At 42.1% G+C, this 19,774-nt stretch overlaps 1 protein-coding gene across 1 annotated transcript in view; it reads right to left on the bottom strand.

The window, feature by feature from the left end:
• LOC115114412 (tenascin-R-like) overlaps window positions 1-19,774 on the bottom strand; it is a 122,095-nt gene that overhangs the window by 6,472 nt on the left and 95,849 nt on the right. The window contains 8 exon segments of the mRNA XM_029642620.2: window positions 2,720-2,816; window positions 4,484-4,635; window positions 5,072-5,204; window positions 10,500-10,630; window positions 13,352-13,495; window positions 14,238-14,357; window positions 17,353-17,496; window positions 18,118-18,237. Of these exon segments, the coding sequence (XP_029498480.2) occupies window positions 2,720-2,816; window positions 4,484-4,635; window positions 5,072-5,204; window positions 10,500-10,630; window positions 13,352-13,495; window positions 14,238-14,357; window positions 17,353-17,496; window positions 18,118-18,237 (1,041 nt within the window).

The following is a 19,774-nucleotide window of genomic DNA, read 5'->3' as shown; positions in this document are numbered from 1 at the left end:
TTTTTACTGCTCTAATTACGTTGGTAACCAGTTTATAATAGCAATAAGTCACCTCAGGGGTTTCTGATATATGGCCAATATACCACAGCTAAGCACTGTGTCCAGGCACTCCACGTTGCGTCGTGCTTAAGAACAGCCCTTAGCCGTGGTATATTGGCCGTATACCACACCTCCTCGGGCCTTATTGCTTAATTAACTCACTCAAGTCTGACATAAACCTTTACCTGCACCTTGACACGGTAAGAACAGATGCACACAGGAAATGACATAGAGATAAGAGGAGGTGGACAGTGAAGTGAAATTTGTCCATATCTTCTAGTCAACAGTCTTTGGTCCATTTGGCCTTGCTGCCACTGCTGCTGCCAGCCCAGAGCCCAGCCAGGCTGTGATAAGGACCAGGGAGATTAGACCTTGCTTTCCCAAGATAACAAATCTCCCCTCTTGGCAGGGATGTTTCAAGTTTAACCTCAAGCTAGAAATCATATGATGTTGTACATGCCTCATGATAGCAGATAGCAGTTTTTTTTTACCCCACGAAAAACTCGAAGCCTCTGATGATAAGCATTGGACTGAACGAGGGAGAAACTGGGCTCGGGCTCCGACATGTCAGCAAAAGATACAATCGGCATTACAAACAAAAGAAATCCCTGGTGACAGGGGAAAAGCAATTGGTGTAATAAGATTTGTTAAACATTGAGTGAAGTCCAATTTGCCCAGTGCATAATGCAGGATCATCTGCTATTAACCTGATAGCAAAGCTTTTGCGTCAGCCTGATTAGAAATAGCCAGCAGGATTAAAAATGCATTTGGAGGCTGTATTCTGTTCTCATTATATTTCATAAATGTATATCTCTTATCATTTTATTACCCAGCTTACTCCTACACTTCCACAGAAATTAAGAGGCAAATTAAAAAGAGCGAAAATGATCGCATATTGCACAACTGCGTCAGTTTCTTTATAACGCGTCCTCAAATTGACAATATATTTGGCCAGGGTCGGGTTAGTCAGTCAGACTAATGGATAGCACCGCAGCTGAAATGAAAATGTTCTCTTTTCAACTACTGATAGTAGCATCCGTTAATTCCTGTTTCTTCACTGTGAGGCAACCTTAATGTGAAGTGGTTCCCTGTAGAAAGAGCTATTCTGTCCATAGCAGGATAGTTCAACCAAATGTCAGGTCTAACACACAGTCTCTGCGGCACGATGTCGGATAAAAAAAAAAGATCAGGTGCTGTGTGCTTACATCATCTGAAGCCCACTATGATGTCCTCTGAGAGCACCACTATTCTCTGGAGGTCATAGCTTTACCATATCAGTGTCAGTCACAGGAATGGTACAGTACATGGCTACAGTGCTCCTGTCATGGCAGGAGGTGTTTTTGCAGTGTGGACAGACAGTTATCTATTAGTACGAGACTGGGCAAGGAGGAGCATTGGGTGTGCTTGCCAGAGCCAGAGGTGACCTCCTACTGTGTAGTTAATGACAGACAGGGGATATGGGATGGGCCTGGCAGTGTAGACTGGAGTGGCACCCATCCTAAATGGCACCCTATTTCCTATACTGTACACTGCAACACTTTGGTCAAAAGTAGTGCACTATATAGGGAATAGGGAGCCATCTGGAATGCAGCCTGGCTCAGCCAGAGCTGACGCCTACCGTCCCCAACAGGAGTGAGCACAGCACTGAGTCAGCAGAAATGAAACAGGTCATAAGGAATATCTACTGGGTGAGAAGTGCTTTTAGCTTTTACCAATCAGGAATGAGTCAGGATTCATACTGTTTTCCCAGCACATTGGATCTGTGTGTCATTAGTAGATGATATACTGAAGTACAGCTTGGGTAGGAACGCAGTGGCAATTGGTAACATAGAAAGAGGCATGACAAAGACTGGGGACTAATCTTCTGCAGGGTCATCGATATTCTGCAATAATCTAGTGTTTGAAGGTTTTTGGTTTTTCCTTTCAATTAAGACCTAGACAACCAGGTTAAGACCTTAAGACCTAGACAACCAAGTGAGATGAGTTCTTTACTAATTAGTCCTCTTAGTTCATCAATCCAGTACAAGGGAGGAGTGAAAACCCGCAGACACTCGGCCCTCCGTGGAATGAGTTTGACACGTGTTCTAATGGTTAAATTCATTAACAATCATTTTTTTGGTTATGAAAGTGTACTCTACTTTAATTATATTTTTCTAATAAAATTACAAAAACTAGTTCTCAAGGTTGGGATCTCTGCTATGAAATATTGATGTTGACGTCATCTTTTATCTATTTACAAAAACAACAGCATGAAAACTAGCCCATGAAGAAACATGGATGTTATAATGAATTTTGCAGAAATATTCCAGAGTGCATCAAAGGAGAGAGCCCTTTTGTTTTGTATCAAAATCAAAGCATTTATGAAAAACAATTACCATGTAATCTCAAAGAGAAATGAGAGCTGAATACATCCATTAATAAATCACAGAGCTAGTATTTGTGAAGTAAAGTAATGAAAGAAAGAGAGGAGAGAGAGAGACTAGAAACAACAGACTAGGAACAACAGACTAGAAACACGTGTAAATTAAGTCAACTGTTAATTCTGAGGTGGGAGAGATAAGCAGAAGCAGAGACTGCAACACAAACACCCCCTATTCTTATATTAAATAGTGTAAGTAGCCCCAAGAGATACCTCCTAATAAGTGTTATGGGGCTGAAATGAGCTGCTGAGAAAACTTACCGAGCCAGAATTCATCCTCTAGGTTCCCAAAGCCGACCCTGTAGTCACTCCACTTCCTGGAAAAGTCGGTAAGGCCATTCTGACGACGTTGGAACACCTGGAACACAGACCAGATACAGAGTGAAGACCAGGTGGCACCACTCTGATTCCACCTACAGCCGTGTCCAAAAGTTTTGAGAATGACACAAATATTAATTTCCACAAAGTCTGCTGCTTCAGTGTCATTAGATATTTTTTGTCAGATGTTACTATGGAATACTGAAGTATAATTACAAGCATTTCATGAGTGGCAAAGACTTTTATTGACAATTACATGAAGTTGATGCAAAGAGTCAACATTTGCAGTGTTGACCCTTCTTTTTCAAGACCTCTGCAATCTGCCCTGGCATGCTGTCAATTAACTTCCGGGCCACATCCTGACTGATGGCAGCCCATTCTTGCATAATCAATGCTTGGAGTTTGTCCGAATTTGTGGGGTTTGTTTGTCCACCCGCCTCTTGAGGATTGACCACAAGTTCTCAATGGGGTTAAGGTCTGGGGAGTTTCCTGGCCATGGACCCAAAATATCGATGTTTCCCAAGCCACTTAGTTATCACTTTTGCCTTATGGCAAGGTGCTCCATCATGCTGGAAAAGGCATTGTTCGTCACCAAACTGTTCTGTGATGGTTGGGAGAAGTTGCTCTCGGAGGATGTGTTGGTACCATTCTTTATTCATGGCTGTGTTCTTAAGCAAAAGCATGAATGGTCTCAGGATGCTTTACTGTTGGCATGACACAGGACTGATGGTAGCACTCACCTTGTCTTCTCCGGACAAGCTTTTTTCCGGATGCCCCGGACAATCGGAAAGGGGATTCATCAGAGAAAATGACTTTACTCCAGCCCTCAGCAGTCCAATCGATGTACCTTTTGCAGAATATCAGTCTGTCCCTGATGTTTTTCCTGGAGAGAAGTGGCTTCTTTGCTGCCCATCTTGACACCAGGCCATCCTCCAAAAGTCTTCGCCTCACTGTGCGTGCAAATGCACTCACACCAGCCTGCTGCCATTCCTGAGCAAGCTCTGTACTGGTGGTGCCCCGATCACGCAGCTGAATCAACTTTAGGAGACGGTCCTGGCGCTTGCTGGACTTACTTTGGCGCCCTGAAGCCTTCTTCACAACAATTCAACCGTTCTTCTTGAAGTTCTTGATGATCCGATAAATGGTTGATTTAGGTGTAATCTTACTGGCAGCAATATCCTTGCCTGTGAAGCCCTTTTTGTGCACGTGTTTCCTTGCAGGTAACCATGATTGACAGAGGAAGAACAATGATTCCAAGCACCACCCTCCTTTTGACGCTTCCAGTCTGTTATTCAAACTCAATCAGCATGACAGAGTGATCTCCAGCCCTGTCCTCGTCAACACTTACACCTGTGTTAACGAGGGAATCACTGACATGATGTCAGCTGGTCTTTTGTGGCAGGGCTGAAATGCAGTGGAAATGTTTTTTGGTGATTCAGTTCATTTGCATGGCAAAGAGGGACTTTGCAATTAATTGCAATTCATCTGATCACTCTTCATAACATTCTGGAGTATATGCAAATTGCCATCATACAAACTGAGGCAGCAGACTTGGTGAAAATTAATATTTGTGTCCTTCTCAAAACTTTTGGCCACAACTGTACATATTGACAAAGTACATGTCCCAAATGGCACCCTATGCACTATAATATTGGGTGCTGTTGGGGTTTTGTCTGCAAGGTATATCTCCTGCTATGAGACACTTACGATCCAGCCTCCTTCGTCTGTGGTCATATCACAGTAGACCTGCACTCCCTGATTGGCGTCTCTGTTGATGTAAATGGTGTAGACACCGCTCACAGACTCCCCGTTCAGCAGATGCTGGGCACAGTTCTGAGGGGTGGCAAACAGACGGTTTCCTGGAGCGGAGAAGAACAGAACACATGACATAAGCTCAACATAATGGAGAATGACGAGGACTGGGCCTGTATTCATAAAGTGTGTCATAGTAGGACTGCTGATATAGGGTCCGTTTTTTTAGATCATAATGAATAAGATTATATGGACAGGGGGGATCTGATTCTAGATCAGCTATCATACTCTGAGATGCTTATTGAATATGGCCCTGAAATCTGGATAGAGTGTGGAGTGGGGATGAATGGTGTGTGTGTGTGTGTGTGTGTGTGTGTGTGTGTGTGTGTGTGTGTGTGTGTGTGTGTGTGTGTGTGTGTGTGTGTGTGTGTGTGTGTGTGTGTGTGTGTGTGTGTGTGTGTCCGTGTGTGTGTGTGTGTGTGTGTGGGTGTGTGTGTGTGTGTGTGAGAGAGAGAATGTGTGTCTGCATGCATGTGTGTTTACCTGTTGTGAAGGCTGTAGAGATGATATCGCTGGTCTCTAATCCTCTGGCAGCCTGCAACCTCACAGTGTATTCTGTGATCTCTGCCAGGCCCTCCAGACGGATCCACGTGTCTTCTGCATCCAGGATCAGCTCCTGTAGCACCACACACACACCACAGAGGGGAGAACACACAGATAAGGGAACGGTAACTGATCCTAGATCAGCACTCCTATTCTGAGGCACTTTTTGAATGCAGGCCCTGATCTGATAATCCCTGTTGTTATGAATAGAAGTTTAAGCACAGCATTTACCTAGGGTTTTTATCATAATTTATGGGCCTGTGAGTGGACACGGTACAGCAAATCGTTTTAGCTAGATCCAATCCAAAGTGTACAGCAGACAGTAACCCATAGCGGTGATACCATCTGACTCCTACCAACAAACAACAAAAGCACCCAGGCACATTTACAGACATAAAACATTTATGTCAGGCCCATATAAATGTTGAATTCATTTTTCACTGTTGTTGGCTCTTGTACAACTCTGCCCTGTGTTTTTCTAAATGATAAGAGGGAGAACTAAAAAGGAGAGGAAAAGGACCTTATCAGACACTGGTGCTATAAGGAGCTGCCAGGAAGAGGTTGAAGAATGGCTATTTCAGTCTAAAACTCAGTTCCCTTTCATTGTTTTTGACAAATCCACTTTTATCAAGCTTATCTTCTGTCGCAGAGTGGATGGCATACCATTTTTCTCAGAGATCTCTTTTTCTGGCAGATGAAATAAAAATATGAGCTCTCTAGGAGCTGGCCGTGACAGCAGCGTTGAACTGCTGAATCTGATGAGGCTTTGAGCCATATGAAATATCTATGAAGAACTGAATGAAATATTCAGCCATTTTGGAAAAAGTGACACATTTTAAGAAAACATGTTGGGTGAATTATGCAGCTATAGTTTTTTTGTTAAGAGCATTATTTATTCTAATCTGGAAGGTCAACATATGATTCATAATCAAACTGACACAGATTACTGTGGTGAATATGACGATTATATTAGCAGAGAGAACAGGTTGGGCAGAATTTATGGGGACTGAAATGAACCTAAGCAGAGTAAAACAACAGAGCGTGTTACTAAAACCAAATCCTCTGTGCATGACTGACACCCACTGGACAAACACAAGCACCAAAAACACACAAGGTCAATATAGTGTTAGTGCGTGTTCGTGAGTGTGCATGCATGTGTGTTGAAAGACATATACAATTGAAGTCAAAAGTTTACAGACAATTAGGTTGGAGTCATTAAAACTCGTTTTTCAACTACTTCACAAAATTCTTGTTAACAAACTATAGTTTTGGCAAGTCGGTTAGGACATCAACTTTGTGCATGACACAAGTAATTTTTCCAACAATTGTTTACAGACAGATTATTTCACTTATAATTCACTGTATCACAATTCCAGTAGGTCAGAAGTTTACATACACTAAGTTGACTGTGCCTTCAAACAGCTTGGAAAATTCCAGAAAATTATATCATGGCTTTAGAAGCTTCTGATAGGCTAATTGACATCATGACATCATCACCTCCACAAGTCTGGTTCATCCTTGGGAGCAATTTCCAAATGCCTGAAGGTACCACGTTCATCTGTACAAACAAAAGTACGCAAGTATAAACACCATGGGACCACGCAGCCGTCATACCGCTCAGGAAAGAGACGCGTTCTGTCTCCTAGAGATTAACCTACTTTGGTGCCAAAACTGCAAATCAATCCCAGAATAACAGCAAAGGACCTTGTGAAGATGCTGGAGGAAGCAGGTACAAAAGTATCTAAATCCACAGTAAAACGAGTCCTATATCGAAATAACCCAGCAAGGAAGAAGCCACTACTTCAAAAACCCCATAAAAAAACAGACTATGGTTTGCAACTGCATATGGGGACAAAGATTGTACTTTTTGGAGAAATGTCCTCTGGTCTGTTGAAACAAAAATAGAACTGTTTTGCCATAATGACCATCGTTATGTTTGGAGGAAAAGGGGTGAGGCTTGCAAGTCGAAGTACACCATCCCAACTGTGAAGCACGGGGGTGGCAGCATCATGTTGTGGGGGTGCTTTGCTGCAAGAGGGACTGGTGCACTTCACAAAATAGATGGCATCATGAGGCAGGAAAAGTATGTGAATATATTGAAGTAACATCTCAAGATATCAGTCAGGAAGTTAAAGCTTGGTTGCAAATGGGTCTTCCAAATGGACAATGACCCCAAGCATACTTCCAAAGTTGTTGCAAAATGGTTTAAGGACAACAAAGTCAAGGTATTGGAGTGGCCATCACAAAGCCCTGACCTCAATCCTATAGAAAATTTGTGGGCAAAACTGAAAAAGTGTGTGCGAACAAGGAGGCCTACAAACCTGACTCAGTTACACCAGCTCTGTCAGGAGGAATGGGCCAAAATTCACCCAACTTATTGTGAGAAGCTTGTGGAAGGCTACCCGAAACGTTTGACCCAAGTTAAACAATTTAAATGCAATGCTACCAAATACTAATTGAGTGTATGTAAACTTCTGACCCACTGGGAATGTGATGAAAGAAATTAAATCTGAAATAGATTATTCTCTCTACTATTATTCTGACATTTCACATTCTTAAAATAAAGTGGTGATCCTAACTGACCTAAGACAGGGAATGTTTACTAGCATTAAATGTCAGGAATTGTGAAAAATGTATTTGGCTAAGGTGTATGTAAACTTCTGACTTCATCTGTATATATATATATATATACACTGCTCAAAAAAATAAAGGGAACACTTAAACAACACAATGTAACTCCAAGTCAATCACACTTCTGTGAAATCAAACTGCCCACTTAGGAAGCAACACTGATTGACAATAAATTTCACATGCTGTTGTGCAAATGGAATAGACAACAGGTGGAAATTATAGGCAATTAGCAAGACACCCCCAATAAAGGAGTGGTTCTGCAGGTGGTGACCACAGACCACTTCTCAGTTCCTATGCTTCCTGGCTGATGTTTTGGTCACTTTTGAATGCTGGCGGTGCTTTCACTCTAGTGGTAGCATGAGACGGAGTCTACAACCCACACAAGTGGCTCAGGTAGTGCAGCTCACCCAGGATGACACATCAATGCGAGCTGTGGCAAGGTTTGCTGTGTCTGTCAGCGTAGTGTCCAGAGCATGGAGGCGCTACCAGGAGACAGGCCAGTACATCAGGAGATGTGGTGGAGGTCGTAGGAGGGCAACAACCCAGCAGCAGGACCGCTACCTCCGCCTTTGTGCAAGGAGGAGCAGGAGGAGCACTGCCAGAGCCTTACAAAATGACACCCAGCAGGCCACAAATGTGCATGTGTCTGCTCAAACGGTCAGAAACAGACTACACGAGGGTGGTATGAGGGCCGACGTCCACAGGTGGGGGTTGTGCTTACAGCCCAACACCGTGCAGGACGTTTGGCATTTGCCAGAGAACACCAAGATTGGCAAATTCGCCACTAGCGCCCTGTGCTCTTCACAGATGAAAGCAGGTTCACACTGAGCACATGTGACAGACGTGACAGAGTCTGGAGACGCCATGGATAACGTTCTGCTGCCTGCAACATCCTCCAGCATGACTGGTTTGGAGGTGGGTCAGTCATGGTGTGGGGTGGCATTTCTTTGGGGGGCCGCACAGCCCTCCATGTGCTCGCCAGAGGTAGCCTGACTGCCATTAGGTACCGAGATGAGATCCTCAGACCCTTTGTGAGACCATATGCTGGTGTGTTTGGCAAGACAATGCTAGACATCATGTGGCTGGAGTGTGACAGCAGTTCCTGCAAAGGAAGGCATTGATGCTATGGACTGGCCCGCCCGTTCCCCAGACCTGAATCCAATTGAGCACATCTGGGACATCATGTCTCGCTCCCATCCACCAACGCCACGTTGCACCACAGACTATCCAGGAGTTGGCGGATGATTTAGTCCAGGTCTGGGAGGAGATCCCTCAGGAGACCATCCGCCACCTCATCAGGATCATGCCCAGGCTTTGTAGGGAGGTCATACAGGCACGTGGAGGCCACACACACTACTGAGCCTAATTTTTACTTGTTTTAAGGACATTACATCAAAGTTGGATCAGCCTGTAGTGTGGTTTTCCACTTTAATTTTGAGTGTGACTCCAAATCCAGACCTCAATGGGTTGATAAATTTGATTTCCATTGATAATTTTTGTGTGATTTTGTTGTCAGCACATTCAACTATGTAAAGAAAAAAGTATTTAATAAGAATATTTCATTCATTCAGATCTAGGATGTGTTATTTTAGTGTTCCCTTAATTCTTTTGAGCAGTGTATATACGTATATACATTTAAAAAAAGTTTAAAAGCTAGTTAAGATGAAGACCGTGAGGACAGTACAGTGTTGGGCTCTTCGTCCCAAATAGCATCCTATTCCCGATATAGGGCACTATTTGACCAGGGCACATAGGGCTCTGGTCATATGTTGTGCACTATATAGGGAATAGGGTACTATTTGGGACCCATTCTTTAGCTCTGCCTGAATGATGTAATTAGTTGAGAGAGATATCTGCTGTAGAATATCAGGGGAAATTGTTCCTGGTGAGTCATTAATAGGCATATTGCAATGGAATAACCTTCCTAATCTACTTTATTAATATTACTCAGCTACATCAAAGAATGTAATTAAAATGAAAACGTTTCCAGGAGTCAAATTAAAAGATCTAAACGGCTCTATTGCCGAGTAGAGCTGTGCAATGGATCTGTACTAAGCGGTCATTTGTCTGGGAGATATTTACACTGTTTTGATAGCTTCAAAACTCTACCGGTAACAGTCATATTATGGCTCTTGTATTATCAATCATATCTCCTGGGAGGACCTTTGGCTTATTGATACAGCATCGTGTGGGAGCTTGATTGGAAACTCATAGAAAAAGACAACTCTTACCAAAAAAATACACGTCGTATAAGTACAAGGCCACAAATACGGACCACAATACAATAAACACTTACTCACAAACATGGGGGAACAGGGGATTAAATAATGAACAAGTAATTGGGGGGATTGAAACCAGGTGTGTAAGACAAAGACAAAACAAATTGAAAATGAAAAGTGGATCGTGGATGGCTTGAAAGCCGGTGACGTCGACCGGCGAACGCCGCCCGAACAAGGAGAGGGACCCACCTCGGCAGAAGTCGTGACACCTTGCCACTCATTGTCATGCCAATGTTTGACTTGACAATGACAACAATGGAGAAAACAAGAGCACAGATAGATCTGGGAAAGGCTAGTATTTTGGAAGCTTGTAAACACTACACGTAACACGTATGGCTCATATTCATTTCCCATTTGAGCCGCTTTGGCTTGATACTACAGTTCACAGTTCAGTGTGTGTCTGTGATTGGGAACTCTTTTTTAATAAAGGTAGATACACCCTACTGTTTTCTGCCTACCTTTCTGCTGCCATCGGCTGATTTGTATGTAAGCATGTAGTTGTCTATGTCTGCGATGGGCGGTTGCCAGGAGATGAGGGCACTGCGGTGGTTCACCTCACTGGCGGTCAGGTTCAAAGGAGCGTCCATGGCTAGAGGGGAGAAATCAGATAGCAGATAACTATGTCCCTGTTCCATTGAGTCAAATCATTAGTGGCTACAGTATGTCCATTTCTAGTATCCAAATACTGTACTTAAATTGGAAAAGTTGCCCAATTATGATCTATCTCCTAATTTGATGAACACCCCTCTAGCGGACCTTAGTTGGAGTCATCCTGCTGCGAATGCATTCTAATCGTCCTTAACCCAGCATCCTTTACTGCTCAAAACTAATCAGCCTACCTGTGCTCAAGGGCTCATCGACAGATTTTTCATCTAGTTGGCTTAGAGATTTGTACCAGCGACCTTTCAGTTACTGGCCCAACAGTCTTGAACACCTGCTGCACACTCTTTTTCCGGTTTCACTCTTTTTCCTATCTCGCTCTCCTCCTGTTGTCCTCAGGTGTTTTCAGGGGAGATCTATGACAGTTCAGTAATTAACAGTGTTTTACCACTGATAGCCTTAGGCCTCTGGACTGAAGGACTTTCTACATGAGATGCAATGACATCTCCACACAGCAGTAGTACCCACTAGAGAAATTACAATGTGGGTGTCCACACTACCATATCTGCCTCTTCGAGGTCTTATCTGACAGACTGCCATTCTCCTCCTCTCTCCTCAACATGACTGCAATGCCTGAGAGGGTGTCAATCTTAATTTTCCTTTCATCCCCTTTAATTTTGATTGAATCTTTTCAAGCCATGACAATGCCTACTCTTCTCTCTTGTTTGTTTCCTCTCTCTCTCTCTCTCTCTCTCTCTCTCTCTCTCTCTCTCTCTCTCTCTCTCTCTGGTGTTTTTGGACATATAATGTAGAGGTGTCTCAACATGCAAACAGATGGCAAGTGAAGTAATGGATTATTACTATATGATAAGAAAACTTGTTTCCATCAGAAACAATTAATAAGTGAATCCCCATGCACTGGTTCAGGTGTATACTAAACCAAAGTACTTATTTTGAAGACACATTATAATTTCTAAAACTTCCCTAAATAAAATCTCTCTCGCTGGTCAAGTCTTTTAGAAAGTGAGTCAGCAAATAACTTTATGTTCATAAGGGGCCATCAACACAGGCACATTTTTATCAGAGCATAACAGTCAGCGAAAACAAAGCGTAAGCGGAGAGTAACAGCATCGAAAATTAAATAACACCCAAATTAAAAATGTAAAAAGTCTCTGAAGTCTGGTGAACTTGGCTACCCCATTCAGTGATTACGTGTCAACATCAGAGAACAAGGCTGGCCCTTGAGTAGCAAAACCAATGGCCTGTGACACTTTTAGACAAATTCATTTGTCGAAAAACAGTGTCTATAAATAAGGTTTTGCAAAGGGAACTGGTTGATTAAATAAATATAGTGGAATTGCCCCTCCCCATAGGGAGACTTTTACCGCAAGACAAAAAAGCTACTAGTTTTTTTTTTCTGGACATTTGTTTGTGTACACTACACAGGCAGCAGCCCACTTGGCCTGAAAATGTTCATGTGGTTCCACTATAGTGCAGCCTGGGCCATGCTGCTCCCTTGGGGATATTAATGCCCTGCTGCTGACAGAATTATTTTGTTCATGAAACATTGAAAATAAAGTTCAGGGCCCGGTTGCACAAAACATCTTAAGTACATTTTCCCCTTATCTTTTCCCTTAGAGTTTCATAACTTTAAGTCAGTTGCACAAAACATTTTAAAGCAAATCTACCCCTTAAATTATGTGAAAAAGTTAAGGGTGCCCATGAGGTCCCTTAAGTGCTTCATTGAGTATGGATATCGATGTAAAACGCATTTGTGGAGGTGAATGTTGCTTTCCTCTACCCTGGTTTTCGAAAAGAAAACATCCATCAGCAAGCTAGGTAGCTAAACAATGAAAGGTCCATAATCCATGGCTACATAGCTAGGTGTCTAGGTAGCTACCTACTCTGCTAACTTGACGTGTTAGAAAGTAATAGAAACAAGTTCAGAAAAAAGTAACAAAAAAAACGTGTTTCATTATCTTTTGAATCAATCTGTTTCTCCTGTCTTGATTGTGGAAGTTCTATTTTGCGATCACGAAATAAATGTAATCTCTTTGATGAGAAATTCATTCAGTGAATCAGGTCTTCTCCATGGTAACCTGATAGTCTTTCTGCCATATATGCCTTCAAACCACAGTAAAACACTTAAATTATGCCCTTCCCTAATGAAATATTTGAGGTGCTCTATGCAACACCCTTAACTTAGGTAAGGGAACATTATTCCTTAAGGGAAACACTTAAGATGTTTTATGCAACTGGGCCCAGAGCCCCAACTCTGCTAATCTACACCATCTTCCTCCCCTCCTCTTCTCCCTTCCCTAAAGTGGAGTAGGTATGATATGATTGGCTTGTGAAGATTGTTAGCTAGCAGTACGGTGTCCATTTTAGGACAGCCTCAGTCCTGGCAACTGAGATTATTTTTTTTAATGTATGAGACTGAGGTTGTCCTAATATGAACACTGTATACCAGCATTAGAGACGTGGTCAGTCCGTGATCACACTGCAAGGGCCTCAATGAGAGGGGAAAGGATTCCTGTTGCTAATTAGACACACTTTAACTAAGAAATGTGAGAGGGCACACGTTAGTTGAATAGAAGTATGTTTCAAGGAGTTTTAAGTAGCTTGCCTTGCTCTCAGTAGTCTTTGTGGGCTAGTTCTGAATGGGTAGGTGGAACAGTAAGTAGCTAAGCAAGTAAAGTACGTGACATACGTGTTGCAAAGTTGGCGATGACTGTTCCACTGGTCAGGGGTCCCTTGGTAGCATAGAGGGCTACAGAGTAAGTGGTGCTAGGCAAGAGCTTAGTGAGCTGGTGCTCCTGTTTCCCACCCTCCACCAGGAAGGTGTCAGCTGTCACTTAAGGAGAAGGAGGAACACAAAGACTCACATTAGAATAGGAGACTACATGAGATTGTAAACAAACCTGGATTTTATGATTACATTAAACAATTTGAATATATAACAGTTGCCTAGGATATGTGCAGTCGCTGTCAGGGTTGGTAGATTGGGGTTATTATTGGTCAGGTTTAATTGCATGTTGCTGAAATCAATTTCACTTAAATTCACAATTTCTTATTTGCTTGCACGACTAAACTTTGTATAACCAATCTAGATAAATTGCCTGTTTAATGAATGGCTTACTATATGCTTAGAAATAGGTTCCGTGTTGATGATGAAAAGTAACAGGTTAACAAACCATTTCTGCCAAGATGCTATTGCCTAGATGAGTCTGGATTAGTAAATGAGAAATCACACTTAATGAACACACTAGAGTCAATAGAGCACATTGGCAAGAGGTTGCTGAAGAACCATCATTTGTGGCCATATTGATGAAAGCGGCATCGACTAACAGGTTGATGTCTGAGCTGATTTACAAGTAGCTGTCCTAGGCCGCAGCCCAAATGGCAGCCTATTCCAAATATAGTGCACTACTTTTGACCGGAGCTCTATGGGTAATAGGGTGCCATTTGGGACACAACGTTAGACTTTCTCTCAGAGTCGACCTGGCAGGAGTCCACCTACAGACTCAGGGTGCTCCACACGCTCCACCCCTGTGGCGGAGATACATAGTTTGTGAGAAGAGAATAATTCTGCCTACCCTGGTTGCAGGTGAGGGTGAGCACGTAGTTGTCAACGCTGGACAGAGGAGGGTTCCACTGCAGTAAAGCTCCTTGTGGGGTAATGTTGAGGGCTGTCAGTTCCATTGGCATGTCCATCGCTGCATCAAAGAGAGAAAGTGAGAGAGATAAAGCGAGAGATGAACACAAAAAAGTGGGTCAGAGGGGTTCACAGATCCCACCCCATCACTTTACTAAATTCCATTGACTGTATGTTCCAATTACAGACCACCATGTGGACTATACTGTATACTTCTGCAGAGAAGTATATAGTCCACATGGTACTGCAAGAACCATTCTTGAGAACACAGAAGAAAACAGCTTGCATCCAAACATTAATAGTTCTAGACTACACCCTCATTAATGGGAAACAGCTAAGATCATATCTAGGAATCATAATCACACTGCCTCACATCTCGCACCATGGATAGAATGGGTTTAATTACACTCATTACTTTGAATATTTAATTGAATCCAATGAAAGCTGACAATTTGAAATGAAATCAAATGTAATTAGATTAGACTGAGTAAGCCAAAACGACTTAATTAATTAATCAAAATATGTAATAATCTATACATCAATCTCTGTGTAGTTATGACATGGCTGACTATGTGCCCCAACCAGACCAAAACCTTACTTGAAGGGTATCCAAGGACTTCAGCACACATTCAATACCCCATTTATACCACATCCATAAGCAGAAGCCTATATAAGCATTGTATAAATTAAAGAATGTAGTGTAGCCTATGGGGTAAAAATGTGTTATGAAATTCTTGGTACCCTTCATGTAAAGTGTTACACATTGCCCTGACTGTTTGAATGCTGGTCAGCTACAGTATCAATACAATGCAGAAACATACACCCAGAGTCTGCTGAGCCACAGTACGTCTCTGTCCCAGCCACAGCCATCAGCTGGACAGTTGACTTCAGTCCAGTGAATCGTGGACACTCATTACCTTTGGAATTGCAGCTAGTGCCTCGGAGCTTGACATTGGTCGCTACCCGGCAGGCAGGACTCTCCAGCGACTGCAGCAAACTTTCCCTTAGTGCGAAGGATCTTAACAAGTTGACTGTGTTCGTGCTTCTGGCCTGCAAGTGGGGCGCCGACCCAGTTCGGGGCAGAGCTTCTCATCTGACAATCTGGATTTCGAGGCACTTTTATCAAATTCTCATCTCTCTCTCGTATAGAAGGTGAGAACCCTCTGCGCCCCATTTGTCAGATAGAGCGCCTCTCTCCATAATATGTTTTATCTTGCTCTGGCTGAATCACACCACAGTGGAATGATATTCTTGGGGCTATGACCCTGTTTTAATGAGCCCTGCCATTTGTCCTATAATGCTCCTTCACACCACTTTGTGAAACAGGGCCTGAGATTCATCATAGCGTCTGCGTTAGCAGAATTCTAGTGTTCCTCTGACAATACGTTATTAGAAAAGTAAACTCTATAACTACGAAATGGTATTGTGTGCTTTTTTTCTAGTTTTTAATTACACTGTGATACTGTACACTCCTAGATTTTTTTTTGCAAAAGGATCCTGCGGCTGTCCCCATAGGATAAGCCTTTTTGGTTCCCAGTAGAACTCTTTTTGCTTCCAAGTAGAACACTCTGTTGAAAGGGTTCTACATGGAACCAAAAAGGGTTCTACCTGGAACTCAAAGAGGTTCTCCAAAAGGGTTCTTATATGGCAACAGTCAAAGAACCCTTTTGGCTCCATATACCACCTTTTTGTAGTGAAAATTGAGATAGTTTTCTTTTTTCTGTGTATTTGGGGTGTTATGTAGCAGCAAATATGTATTTACTAAGCATTTGTATTCTATTCAAGTGTAAAAAACAACAACAATACAAATACATTAGATTTGGGTATGTCATTTTAGGCTAACATTGAAAAAATTAAAATTAATTTAATGATGCCACTCTGGCATTTTATTTCTCCAGGCTATCCTCTGGCGCTATTACAGTAGCAGCACCACAGGCCCTGCGTCATTATAAGAAGAGTTGGCAAATGCAGAGCACTTTCTTCCGCTTTAAAAGTGGAGAGCAGCACAAGCAGAAAGACTTGAATTTAGCTCTTTCTACCTCTCACTCTATCCATCTCTCTCTGTCTCTCTCTCTCTCTTCTGTCTCTCTTCTCTAGTTATGAGCCTGCTGATTTTGGAGCAGAAATCTCTAACTGGCTGTTCAGTATGCGGTGGTGCGCTTCAGGATCATCTGGATGATTATGCATGCAGTGGAGAGCTGGTTAAGCCCAGGTTAGTAGAGTTCACTACACACACAGAGGAGCTGCTGCAGCCTACACACCTCTCTCTGGTGGCTCACTATCAGTGAAATATATCTCACATCTCACACAGATCAATGCTGAGAGGTCTATCGGACTGACTGACTGGCAGATATACTGACAGAGGAAATGCAGAGACAGATAGGAGGAGAGGCAACCAATTATAAGGTCAAGGGGGTAACAGTAACTACATTCACTGCGGCAGCAATGAGAGGCATGTAGCCAGACATTATTCTACAGTCTGTATGTCTGTGTTGGAACATAATTTCTCAGTGTGCAGCTGGCGATGTGAGCGCTCCACAGAGTTGGTACTAGGAATACAATTCACTGAAAAGACAGAACATTCCATTTATCTTTGAAATAGGCAATGTCTGACTCCAAAACATTTTGTCCCCCCATCTCAGACCCCTAGGCACAGACATATAATAACAAGGCTAGCTTTCATTTTTGTATACAAGCTAAATTATTGAACAAAACAGAATTGCATTAGTTGTTCTGTAGAATTGTGCAGGATGTGGAGACAAAGATTCCATAAATACAATGTGTACACAATGTGTGCGTTGACTTTTGGAGCAAAAACATTTGACAAATTGTTCAGTCCCTTTACATAGTCACTTTCTATAGTGGCATTGTGGCTGAGATAGTAAGGGGTGAGGGGTACCAAAACATTTGGTGTAGTATATGAATTAATATGTGGAGTGGAATGTGGATACAAAAATTATATAATACAATGTACATTTGGACCAGTAAAAATGTACAGGGGAAGAGTGGCATTGTGACTGAGATCGAAGTTTGCTCCTTATGGGGACCATACTGACCTGTGAAGACACTGGTGGTGATGGACTTGCTTTCCTGGCTTCCCCTCACGGCGTTCAGGTTTATCTCATACTCTGTTGCCGGGTGGAGGCTGGACAGGGTGTAGTTGGTCACGTCGTTGTCAATCACGATGCTGTCCACTCGCCCTGAGGAAAATGAAATAAAAAGTATTTTAATCTAATTTCGCACTGTTGCTGCTGTCATGCTATCTTTCCTCCACGAGACCATGGAATAACAGTTTGGTATTTTATTTAAAGGCCCAGTGCAGTCAAATGTCACATTTTCAACTGAGGAAACTAACACTGTAAAGGGGTGGAAAAAGTGATCTGTTTTATTTCCCAATAGTTGCTGGTTGAAAATACAATCTACACAGGACATTCTAATCAGCATGTTTTGCACATATGGAGTTTTGGCTTGCCTGGTGTGCGATAGACCAATAACAAAGCAAGTTCCTTTCTGCCAATAATAACTAGTTTTCAGGTTACAAATACCTCCCATTAAGCCCCTCCGCTCTGGTGGATTGATCCACACTGTGTTTAAAGCACCTCTTTGGCGCCCTTCCCCTCCCCGCACAGACCACTCCCAGACAGTCTTGACAAACATTTTGCTTGAGAAATTGTTTTTTTTGTTTGTTTCTTGTTGACCATTGAATGGAAAACTAATCTAGTAAGTTATTTCATTGTTACCCAGAATGATTTGATATTAGGATCAAAATGGTTGCATTGGGCCTTTAAGTAACTTTTCAAATAAAACATGTCTTAGCCTACCTCTTGCTGATTGGTAGGACATCTTGTAATAGTCAAAGGGGGCAAAAGGTCTCAACCATGATATGATGACAGAGTCTTCAGTGACATATGACACAGTCATCTCTTTAGGTGGGTCCATTCCTACGACAGAGAATAATAGTACATGTTATACTTGTTGACATTGGGCCAAATTGAATAACTCTCTCTTAAATGAGAGAACACGTTGGAGATTATGGTGAAATTATCAGACCAAAGGTGAAGACACAACAGTTCACCTGACACAATACTGAATCCAAACATTACAATGTTGCTTTTACTGTATGTGCATTTGACATTTCCTGTACTTTTCACTGCATTTCTTAGTAACGAAATCTGAAAATACTCTGGATACATTCAGTAACATAATATGAAGATAATTTACATCTTGCAGAAGGTGCAAGATATGAAAAAACGATTACAAGGGATTGAGTGAGAGGTCTAACTGGTGCCTTCAAGTGGCCACACACCTCTCCAAACTGTGCACAGTTCCTAAGTAATTTCAATGCTCTTTTATGACTAAAGTAAAGAGTTTTCAGCTATACTTTTTTAAATATATTTTTTTAACTCTCATAGCTTTGCCATTGAGGAACTGAAACAATCACACTTGTATTTATTTGGTTTGGAACACAGCCCTGCATCCCCACCATTACACAATTACTGTTGTTGTTTACTCAATCCAAAAACGTTCCATTAAATCGCAATCTGGGTCAGGTGTACATCACTTCAAAGCTTATTCTATTGACAACGTGGCTAGCTACATTTTAAAATACAATTGTACAGTGTTAGGCTTTCAAAAGGCACTTCAAACAAAGAAATTGTCATTTTGGTGGGCGTAGAATAGAGTCATGAGCACATTCAAGTATGTTTTTGTGGCAAATTTTGATCACAATATGACAAACATAGGCTCATTCTGTTCAGGACAACACAGGGTATAACGCATGTCATCCTTGCAACTATGGATCAAACATAGTTGTCATATGGAAATGTTGAAGTGCACATTTGGAGTCATGTGTGTGTGGTATGACATCAAAGCGGTTCTTATTATGATGCTCAACATCTCATCTTTCAGAACACATCGACTCCTCTCAATTTACAACATTTCCCTCCTCAGACAACAACAAATGTGCAAAAGTAGCCCAATTAGTGGGATGGGGGCATCTTCTTGTCACATGCTGGGCTCAAGTTTATAACAGCTGTCAGTCAAAACCGATAAAGTGATGTGAAGTGGAGAAACTGAGCTCTGACATCCTGTATAGCATGTTACAGTAAAGCCACTGCTTTCCAATCTAGGTGCTTATCAATGATAAAATCAGTCATTTTCAACCTGAATTCGGGAAGATGGACTGTGAGTGGAAAGGGCTATTAAGACACACACTGTACACTCATACAAGACACTCTTGACATTTAACTTAACCTTCTTATCGAAGCTGCTACCTCCGTGTGTTCAATATATTTCAGCACTTTGAAGTCTATGCTTTCCATATATGAAAGGAAAGGGTTTCAAGGGAATACTGCCACTACCTCTCTCTCCAACCAAGGTGGCTGAATTGAGGAGAAAACTGAAGAAGGAATTTGGCACCTTTTGGAGGGCAGTGGAAGTTAAATGAAGTGTATATACAGACACTTCTTTATTGATAAA

The sequence above is a fragment of the Oncorhynchus nerka genome, linkage group LG9b (genome assembly GCF_034236695.1).
Source record: "Oncorhynchus nerka isolate Pitt River linkage group LG9b, Oner_Uvic_2.0, whole genome shotgun sequence".
Classification (NCBI taxonomy): domain Eukaryota; kingdom Metazoa; phylum Chordata; class Actinopteri; order Salmoniformes; family Salmonidae; genus Oncorhynchus; species Oncorhynchus nerka.
The sequence above is the reverse complement of the archived record's forward strand: the minus strand, read 5'-3'. Positions and strand labels throughout refer to the sequence as shown.